Source organism: Spermophilus citellus, assembly GCF_964194105.1.
Source record: "Spermophilus citellus genome assembly, chromosome: 13".
Classification (NCBI taxonomy): domain Eukaryota; kingdom Metazoa; phylum Chordata; class Mammalia; order Rodentia; family Sciuridae; genus Spermophilus; species Spermophilus citellus.
In genome coordinates, this window is record NC_138193.1 from 54,446,604 (window position 1) to 54,457,663 (window position 11,060).

At 48.4% G+C, this 11,060-nt stretch overlaps 1 protein-coding gene across 1 annotated transcript; it reads left to right on the top strand.

Annotated features, from left to right (window-relative positions):
• Positions 1-6,659: 6,659 nt before the first annotated feature.
• On the top strand, positions 6,660-8,858 carry EGR4 (early growth response 4; the record flags this gene model as incomplete). Its single annotated transcript, XM_081265146.1, has 2 exons — positions 6,660-7,104; positions 7,540-8,858. The coding sequence occupies 2 exons, from the start codon at positions 6,660-6,662 to the stop codon at positions 8,856-8,858; spliced, it is 1,764 nt and encodes a 587-aa protein (XP_081121272.1).
• Positions 8,859-11,060: the final 2,202 nt, after the last annotated feature.

Genomic DNA, 11,060 nt, shown 5'->3' on the forward strand with positions numbered 1-11,060 from the left:
GGCTCCAGATTATTCTAGGAAACAAATAAGTTGTTTTGCTCTGGATTGCAGGAATTTCTAATTAGGGATTTTTATTTTGGGCGGTGTTCCTTGGAGCTGGCAGACAGATGGAGTAGGCGATTTGCTCCAAGGGCATTGTTAAGCAGAGGGAACTATCATTTTTGCCCCATGTTATGAGAAGATGCCAGAGCCCATTCCTGCCCAGCTCTTGCCCTCAAGGACTGAGGCAGAAGCCTCTTTGGGAAGCTTTCTGGTTCACAGTAATTTCCCATTCTCCAGGAATGGCCCTCAAAACACAAGTACAAGCCCCTTGCTGGGTGTTACCCTTTGTTCTGTCACTAGCAGAACAAAGGTCTTTCCTGGGATTCCCTTCCTGGAACTCAGGGTGAGAATTTATTTATCCCTGCAGCAGATACGTAGAACACAGAATCTACTAATGGCCAAGATTTCAGTCATCTGTAAGAGAAGAGGAAGAGCTGAGGGCATCTGAAAATTTTTAACCTCTGGTTCTTGCACTTCCTGACTCCCAACTGTAGCTCTGATCCCCTTACAGGTTGGCTGAGAGTCCCTTGAGCTGACCAACTCCATTTTTTCCAAGCTAATTCAGGCTGCATTTCTGTCACTTGCAATCAAAAGTCCAGCTTGATCATGGCAGACAAGATTCAGAGGGTCCAGGCTCTGGCTCAATGGACCCAGTTGTGAATAAATTATCTGAATATTGTGGAGTCAGGCGATCAGATCCCTGTATAATGACCAATGGACTCCAAAGAAGTTAAAAAAAAAAAACTGTGGAATGATAGGAAGGAAGTGGAGGTGAAAAGACAGCAAGATGAGCTTAAGCAAGAGAAAGCAGGAGGAAGCCAGGTATGGAGGCAGGGAGAAGTGCATCAGGTAGGTGCAGCAGGCTTGATTCTGATCATACCACTGCTCTAGAGCTACAGTCTTGTCAGTCCTACTGGATTAGCCCCCTTTTCATCTGTTCAACATGTGAATTGAAAATCAATGCTCTGAACATTGTTGTCTGATGAAAGAATAACATTTATCAAGATTCAAATCCATTATTACCCAGGCTTAGATACAAAGGAGGCTGATTCTGAATCCTGGTGGCATGGAGAAGTCATTCTGTTCTCCATGCCTCCTAGGATCCATCCTAGTCACACCTTTCCTATAGTCATCCACCTCTTAGCTCTGCTTGATGCTGACTTTACCCAAGAAAAGATGCAAAATGGAACACAGGAGAAAGAATAACCTCCATCTCTCCTGTAGGGGAGCAGCTTAGAAGCTACTAGGAAGAACGTAAGAAGCTTTGCCCAAACAGCTTGCAGCCTCCTTGTTCGCCTCCTCTCCACTCCCATCATCGTCCAAAACAGAAAAAACAAAAGTGAGGAAGGTGCCACACACAATCCATATCCCCACCGGGTCTTTCTCTCTGGCCATGCGGAGAGCTTCCCTTCAGAGCCTACTGTGGGAGCACAAGGAAGTTACCACTCAAATGCCTGGGTGAGGAATTTGGCCCTTGGGTGGTAAAAAAGGAAATTCGGGGTCCAGAGAAAAGATTCCAGTCCTTACTGATAGTATTTACATGCAAATTAAAATATCACTGGGATACCTCTTTTTCTTACCTGTTGGCTCCTAAATGATTCTGGATGGCCCAGAAATTCAAACAGTCTTTATAGAGGAAGGTTTGTCAAGACATAAACTTTGAAAGGTTTGTACACTTGATCTAGAAATTCCACCTTCCGGGAATCTAGCCTATGGTCCAAAAGTTGGCACCATCACTTACGAACCCTATAAGTTTGGGCAAATTTATTAAAAACCCCATGCTTTAATATTCCCATCTGTAAAATAAGGATAATAAAGATCATCAAGTTGTTATGAGGATTAAATGATGAGTGTACGTGAAGTTCTCGATACCTGGCAAATAGTGCCCACAGTAAGTTGCATACAATGTCAGCATACTAAAATATTATTACCCCACCAGTGCATCAAGTACACATAAAAAGCTATATACAACCAGATTCTTTAAAATAGTGCCAATCAGGAAACTATGGGTTAAAAATATGGTAGAATACTCTAGAGTAATTATTAACAATATAAGAGATCAGTCCCTATAATGATGGAAAAAATTAAAACTATACAAGATACAATGTTAAAGTAGTTATAATGTTGAGTTAGTATGCTACAATTCATATAAATAATGATGATAATGCAAATGCTGAATAAATGAATTTTGAATGAATATGCATGAAAACAATCTGAACTTACTTAAATATATATATTTGGGTCAGGATTGTGAAAATATTCTAAATTTTACATTATAATTTTTTTAAAACTTAAATCTTTTTTATCTTTATTTATTTATCTTTATGTGGTACTGAGGCTCGAACTCAGTGCCTCACACATGCTAGGCAAGTGCTCTACCACTGAGCCACAACCCCAACCCCTTATATTATAATTTTTAATGTTTGCTTTTTCCAGTAATCATGTTACCTTTGTGGACATTAAAAATCAAAATCATAATAACAACCCAAAGCAAAAAGCAATGACTGGCCATGGGTAGAGAAGAGAGAGGACAGAGAAGAACCCTGACAGTGGGTCCCTTGTTTCATGGACAGGTGATCAGACTCCTGGCCTAGTGGTCATCAAAGCCTGGGGGCACTTGAGGGGTCTTGAGAGAGAAGCTGGGTACGGCAGAGACCACTGCGGAAGGCGAACTTCATCTCTGTGGCTGCTTCATTGGCCTTGTTCCTTGTCAGTCTGATGGCCCCACACTGCGCCCCTGTCGCTGCTTTTAAATGAACCCTTTAGAAAGAAGAAAAAAAGAGGGAGCAGATGGGGAGAGTAGGAGAGATGAAGAAAAGAGAGGAAGAGGGGAGCAGTAGAGAGGAAAGAGGAGTGAGGAATACAGTGTCCCTGAATCTCCATGGCCCCAGGAAGTGGGACATAGAACTGCTCTTCAGCTCTCTGTCAGGAGTCGCCATGGAGACGGAGCACTGGTCTCTTCATGATTAATACTCCCAGGCAGCTGTCTTCTTGGAGTCTTTTAAAATATGTACACTATTATTTGAACACAATGATATTTAGAGCAGAAAGATCAAGGTGGGGTGTGGGGGAGGGAACAGTGGTTACCAAGTGCTATGACAGTGCTGGGCCCTTCCCAGAAGAGAGAGAGGGGAGGCTGCCTTTCCCCATCCTACCCGCCCATCCCTTCTCGCCTCGCACCCTGGATGCAGATCTCCCAGTCTCAGGCACTGCAGCATCTGCATCATAACCTTGCCAGCACCTGCCAAGGGTTATGCTCAATGAAGAGTTGGTGAATGAATTCATTCATTCATTAATTCATTCAGCAAGTGTTTGTTCAGTGCTTGTCTACAAAGCACTTTCCCTCATCTGTCCTTGTGGAAATATGAAATTCCCTCTCATTCTCCCCATGGCCATGCATATATGTACTCGTGTGCACACACATGTATACACACCTTACTATCACCACCAACTTCCACAATAGCCCCAAAGGGCTTCCTCCTCAGTATGCATCTGATGTGACCCATTGTGCTCTCCTAGCCCGTTCACTCCAGAGAATTCTTGCAGGGATGAATGCTAGCCAGACTGAGTTTGCATATCTAATTTGAAAAGCTAGAGAAAGATCCTCCATCTAAAGCCACCTCAGAGTGATTCCCTTTGGAAAGTCAATTACCTTTTCCTAAGTTATCTTATGCAGTAGACTAGCCTGGCCTCAACTCTCAGCCCCACCACAGAATAGAAGTGTCACTTTGGGCAAGTCATTTAACCTTACTGAGTTTTGTTTCCTCATCTGTAAAATGGATCTATAATTCCTTATTTCAAAGATTCTTCTTATGATTAAATGATGTTTGTAAAGTATTCAACTGATGTGATTTCCCTTTTTCCCCTCTGCAAATGTGTGTTTTTGTATTTAAAGCGTGATTGAAGTGTAGCTGGTAGATTTAAGCCCCTTTCTTCCAGTCCCTCCCAAAGACCATTTTTCCACCTGGATCCAGAAGCTCTTTCTAAGCTGTTAAAAGTTGGGGGAGAAGAGGGGCAAAATACTCAGAACACTTCCCCATTACATTCTTTCCCCACTGTTAAGGAACCAAGTACAGGTGCAAATACCCCTCCAAAGGCAGCATTCTGTCTGTGTATGTGTGTCCACTAAAGGTGGACACAGAGATGGGGATGTGGATCTGCCCATATCCAGAGCACAAACTTTCACCCCCATCTCCTCTCCTCATCACTCCTACTCCCTACCCTCCCCCAAGGCCTGGCCTCTAACAAGAGCAAGTAAGAGTGACTTGGACCTAGCCCAACATCCCTTGGCAGAGAGCAGCAATGGCCTGGCACCTCACTAAAGAACTAGGGGAATTATCCATGACTAAGAAGTAGGAGGAATGCTGTGGCAGAGGGAAGAACAGCAGAAGGGATGGGCAACCTGGGGCTGGCCAATCTGGCCTGACGGGCGACCTGGGGAGCCCTGGACACCAGCCCAGCCAAACTCCTCCCCTCCCCCTCCCTCCCAGGCAGCAAGATGCCAGAGTGGATTTGAAACATGTGTGCCCTGCGTGTCTGGTGAGGGCTCACCTGGTCTTGGCAATGCATTTGGATTACACTCAAACCCTGAGTCTGAATCTGAGTATAAAGAAAATAGTGCTCTGCGTGTCTAATCCTTACAGACAAGTGCTGAGGTTTTACATTTCCTACATGGATATATACCATATCTGAGACCATTTATTAGGACATGCTACAAGTGTATGATTATAAAAACCAGTATAGACTCAAGGACAAGATGCATTATAAGTGTGCCAGCATATGTTTTGCAGGTGACTGTGTGATGGGATATATTCTGTGAATACACTTATAAGGTTATTGTAGGGTAGGGAAAAGGATAGCTAGGAATGGAGATGGGCTTCTCTGATGGGATAAAAACTAAAATCTACCATCTGTCCCATAATAGACCCTTAAGGAATGAATACCAAATGAATGAACATTGAGAAATTGAATGCATAGATGTTTGCATAATGGATGAAGGGTGAAAGGACAACTTGATGGGGTTTGAGCATTCTTGGGCACTCTCTCTAGAATAGGATAGTAGAGATGGGGAAGGCTGGAAGATACACCACCAGTCACACTATAACAAGAAGAACAGAAAAAGGAAAGGGGAGCCCCAGACCTTCCAAAACCCAGAGTCCCAGGAATGGAAGCTCTTCATTGAAAAAAAAAGATATTCCGTGTATTACTTAATCCTTTCATTTGGTTTTTCCCATAAAGGAGTTAGGTGAGCTAGGATAAAATGAACATTTTTAAAAAAGAATGAGAAAAAAGAGGTAGAGGGGAAAACACAACAGAAAAGAGACTCAGGAGAGAAGGCAGGCAGATTTCTTTGCTGAAGTTGACTCTGACGTTTCTGCAGCCAAGAGTCACAGCCTCTTTACAATTATGGATTTTTTTTTCTTTTTTCAGAGGAACCAGATAATTCCAGATGCCAATTCCAGGGAAATGATTCTCGTAGATTTTCTCTGTGTTGCTGGGAACAATCTTCCTTCATTTATATGAAAGCAGAAAAACAGTCTATGGAATCCTCCCCTCCCCTATGGATGAGGGAGGAGTGAGCAGGAATTGGCCCTACTTCTCTGGAGAACATTTAAATATCCTTTGGCCCAAATTTACACTCACAGGAATTTGTCCCACCTGTATTTTCAAATTATATAGTCAAGGACGATTACTCCAACAACACTGATAAAAGCAAAAGGTTGGGAAACTACCTACATGCTCATGGATAAGACACTAATTGACTAACTCATGGTCCTCCCTTTCAATGGAGCATACGACATTAGAAAAGAGTGTTTGGATATGGTGCAACCTCTCTCCTATTTTAAGTGAAAAAAAAATTATACTGCAGCACAGTGTATATGCTTGCATATATATATATATATATATATATATATATATATATATATATAAATTTTCTGAAAAAAAAAACCCTAGAAACTTAAATGTGGATAACTTAGAAGGTAGGAATGAAGGTGGGTGGGGCAAAGAGGGCCCCAAACTTTTCAAAGTATAATTTATTCTTTTGTACAGACTTGACTTCCCCCACACATACACACCTGTAGCAAGTGATGGTATCGTCCTTTTTAACTTGAATGTTATTTTTCCTAGCAGAAATTTGAACAGACACACACATACTCAAAACAAAACCTTAAGAAAATGGAAAATCAGGCATTAGTAAAAAACCATAATGGCGATAATCTCTACGGTTTACTGAATGAATGTTGCCTAGTGTTCTGTTTCTGTCTATAGCAAATTCAAAGAAGGGATTAAATGTAGTAAGTGACAAATAGCGGGTTCGAACCCCCAAATTGTGGAATCTCACAATCCTCACGGCCCTAGGGCCTTTACCTCCAGGCGGGAAACTCACGTACTGGACGTTCGGCCCCACGCGGCTCACAGCCCATTCGGGCGCACCCGTGGCCTCGGCGCGCACGGGGCTCCTTGCTCGGGGAGCGCGCCCGCACGCAGCGGAGCGGGCTCGGCTGCGGCGGCAGCGACGTCACAGCTCGAGCTTTCCTTTTCGGGAGTCCCCGGCACACATCCTGTGTCCATGTTTGGGCATTTACGTCACAGCGGCAGGGCCGGGGCCTCCCGAAATGGCAGTGGCCCGGGGAGTCGGAAGCCCGGAGCCAGCGACGCCGCAGCTATATAAGTGGGGGGGCTGTGGGTTGGGGGAGCCTGGCTGCGCTTTGAAGAGGCAAGGAGCCGCCGCCCGAGGCCCTCGCGGGCGAGCGAGGGTTCCGGGGCCCCCAGATCCTTTTCCTAGAGGTGAGCGCCTGGAGCCAGAAGCTCGGGTGCCCGGGACTGTGCACCGCGGGGAGCCGCGACCGCCGGCCTCCCCGCAACCTACGTGCCCTCAAGCCCAGCGGGCGAGGCCCCGAGTGCCCCGCAACCGCTGCCGCGCCATGCTCCACCTTAGTGAGTCTTCTGGCCCCGACGCGATCCTCGTCAAGTCCTCCGAAGGCTGTTGCGCCGAACCTAGCACTGAATTGCCTCGGCTGCCCGCCAGGGACACTCCCGCGACCGCTGGCTATCCTGGAGGTAAGGAGTGCGGCCAGGGGTGCTCAGACGGCGACAAAACGCAGGGGCAAGCAGGGATTGGGACGCTGGAAACATAGGGATGGGGGATGGGAGGCGCAGGGGGTCATGGGGCGCGCACTCCCGTTCCCACCCCCACTAGGCCGCCAGCGCCTCCGCCGGAACCTGTGTGAGTGTGTGTGTGAGTGTGTGTGTGTGTGTGTGTGTGTGTGCGCGCGCGCGCGCGCGAACCCAAGTATCCTTTTGCCTATGCACGTGTGTTTTGCGTGTGCATGTTTGTATGTGTGTCCTGGGATGTTTGCCGGCCCCTGCTGGATCAGAATGTGCAAAAGGCACTTTGCGTGTGTTGGTGTGCACCAAGGGCTTCGTGGGTAGGGACTGAGGGTTCAGAGGCACGCCCTTTGGTGTGCCCAGAGCTGATTCCTGCTCCCTCCTCAGCAGGCGACTTCTTGAGCTGGGCTTTGAGCAACTGCGGTGCCGGGGGGGACTTGGCTGACTCCTGCTTCTTGGAGGGTCCCGCGCCCACGCCCCCTCCTGGCCTCAGCTACAGCGGTAGCTTCTTCATTCAGGCAGTACCAGAACATCCGCACGACCCGGAGGCACTCTTCAACCTCATGTCGGGCATCTTAGGCCTGGCACCCTTCCCCGGCCCTGAGGCGGCAGCATCCCGGTCCCCACTGGATACTCCCTTTCCCGCGGGCCCCGACGCCTTGCTGCCAGGTCCGCCGGACCTGTACTCCCCGGATCTGAGCGCGGCCGCCTTCTCAGAGGCGTTTTGGGAGGCTTCGCCTTCCTCTGGCGCCCCCTCTCAGTGCCTGTACGAGCCTCAGCTCTCTCCGCCCGACGTCAAGCCGGGCCTTCGGGCGCCTCCAGCCTCTCCAGCGCTGGACGCTGCCTCGGCCTTCAAAGGTCCCTACGCACCCTGGGAGCTGCTTTCTGTTGGGGCCCCAGGAAACTGTGGGTCTCAGGGAAGCTACCAGGCCGCCCCCGAAGCTCGTTTCCCCTCATTAGGGACCAAGATCGAGGACCTGCTGTCCATCAGTTGTCCTGCGGAGCTGCCGGCGGGTCCAACCAACAGACTGTACTCCACCGGGGCCTACGACGCTTTCCCGCTGGCCCCAGGTGACTTAGGGGATGGGGCCGAGGGCCTCCCGGGGCTCTTGACCCCTCCTAGTGGGGAGGGAGGGAGTAGCGGCGACGGCGGAGAGTTTCTGGCCGGTACACAGCCTCAGCTTTCCCCACTGGGTCTTCGCAGCACTGCCACCGCGGACTTCCCCAAACCTCTTGTGGCCGACATCCCCGGGAGCAGTGGCGTCACTGCGCCACCTGTGCAGCCACCGGCCCCTTTTCCCCCGGCCAAGGCGCGGCGCAAGGGGCGCCGAGGAGGCAAGTGCAGCACTCGCTGCTTCTGCCCTCGGCCACACGCCAAGGCCTTTGCTTGTCCTGTGGAAAGCTGCGTACGGAGCTTTGCGCGCTCCGACGAGCTCAATCGCCACCTGCGTATCCACACTGGCCACAAGCCCTTCCAGTGCCGCATCTGCCTCCGCAACTTCAGCCGCAGCGACCACCTCACCACTCATGTGCGCACCCACACAGGCGAGAAGCCCTTTGCCTGCGACGTGTGCGGGCGCCGTTTCGCGCGCAGCGATGAGAAGAAACGACACAGCAAGGTGCACCTTAAGCAAAAGGCGCGCGCGGAGGAGCGGCTTAAGGGCCTCGGGTTTTACTCTTTGGGCCTCTCCTTCGCTGCGATGTGAGCAGGAGCTGGGTTTGTAGGTTGGGGCGCCGCCACTCGGCGCGCACAACAAGATCTTGCCCGTCCCCCCTCCCCGCTCTTTTCCCACCTTTTATTCGCACGCCCCGGGGCCGGCCTCCGGTCCTGCTTCCAGTTCCCCTGAAGCGCCCGCTGCACTTGCCCCGTTCAGCACCAGCTCCGTGGATAGCTCCCGCTGTTCAGGCGCTGTATTCCTTGTGAGCCGCTTTGGGGAAAGTCCTCTCAGGCCACCCACTGAGGAGGCACTTCCTTGGGACTCATGATAGTCTTTTGTAACTGGCTCACACCCCACGCCGTCCTCTATACCCCTACCCCACAGACAGGCTGGGGCTTCGCCGAGCCGGTCTCGCGCGGGACTTTGTACAGCAATGTCGTTTCCAGCAGCAATTGGATGTAACGTTTTGCTTTGGGGTTGTTTCCTTTTTGTTGTTGTTAATTTTTGTAAAGCAGACGCTACTCTCAAGCAGTTGACAAAACTGTTTATTTTTGCAATTAAAATTATTATGCTAAAAGCTTACTGAATCTGCCATGTAAGCTCCTAACCCTTCCACAAACAGCTTCTCCAGGACAGCATGTGCCAGAAGACAAAGGCGATCCCCATGTTCATGGGTTACAGGCCCTGAACACATTACACACCTACTGTCAAGCACACCTACCAGGCACTGTGACACATAGTACGCATTCAATAAATATGTATTGAATTAATGAATGAATTTAATCACAGCTGATCTAAGATCTAAAAGTGTTTCTGGAACTAGAAAGTGATTTAAAGGTGTAGGTGTTAAACACTGTGCATGGTATCCTCCTTAATCCTCATTTTAAATAATTTGCTGAGTAACCCAGCTAGAAGCAGAGTCAAACAGTTGACTCTAAAGCCAGTTCTCATTTTCCAACCCTGGATTGGAGGTACCTGACCTGTTAGGAAAGGTTTCCTACTGGGAAGTGAGAAAAAGAAACAGAATTCGCCACTAGAGGGAGCGCTAGGCAGTAGCCAAAGCCGCAAAAGGCTGCAGTATTTCAGTGCTATTTGTGAATACCCAGTGTTCCATGTCACAGATTCACAGTGTTCCATGACCAACTGAATTCACCTTTACATACAGAGTAGGGTAAGGAAGAGCATAAAGGCCCATTTTTTAAGTAAATTATTCCAAAGCACACAACCTGAACAAAGGAGGAAGTGCAGACCGGCCATGAGTGGCTGGCTTCTAATCAACCACCCATGCTCTCTCCAGCTTTATTCCATCAAGTGCTGACCCAAGTATACCCAATCTTGTCCTCATACCCTAAGAGATTCCAGCCTGAGCCTACGCATCTGTTCAAAAGTCACATATTGTCAGGGCAAAGGGTCTCAGCATTCAGCTGGACTACACCTGAGTCTAGCAAGGAGCAGGTCTTACTTACCCCAAGGATTGTGGTCACCTTATTCTTTCCATAAAGAACCTTCTCCAGGAAGCAGAAGGCTACTTGTTGTCCAACCATCCACTGCCACTGCCCTTTCCAAGCTTTCCCTCCAAGTGAACCTTCATGTTTTTGAGTGGCAGGCAGGAGGGTGGGGAAGAAAGTGTAACTCTGTAATGGGAAAAGTAGGCCTCCCTCCTTTACTCTTTGAACTCCCTACCCAAAAATTTTACTCTCCTTTTTGGTCACCTTGAGCAGAAGTTGGAGTACAAAAAGCCTGCCATGCACCCCATCTCCCCTCCCAGGTGACTCCTCTTTGCTAAGGCAGGGAGAAGACCTGTATCTGCAGTCTTCATTCTTTTCCCTTCTGAGCTGCTTTGAATTAGGCTAGCCCACAGCTCTCTGATGCCAGACTAACACAACTCCTGATCCTTTGGCTTCTTCACCCCTCCACTCCTGCAGACTAGTTGACCAGAGAAATAAAATAATCCAGAGGATTCCTTTTCTCTCCCCCAAGTATTAAGTGCTTTCACTTAAAGGCTGAATACCTTGTATCTAAGAAACTAATTTGTGCTAAAGAATTTGATTTTACCTCTTCTAGGGGAATTGACATTCTAGAAGAGTAGTGTGCAGAGGGCAATGTTTAACCTTATGGAGAGGTTCAGATGATGGGCTGTCAAGCACTGCTAGATAAGTGGTAGATTCTGGAGATATAAGGTAGTAGTGACCCTTATTATTTTACTATTTAAATGACCACAACTTTCATTCTTAGGCATGGACCACCTGA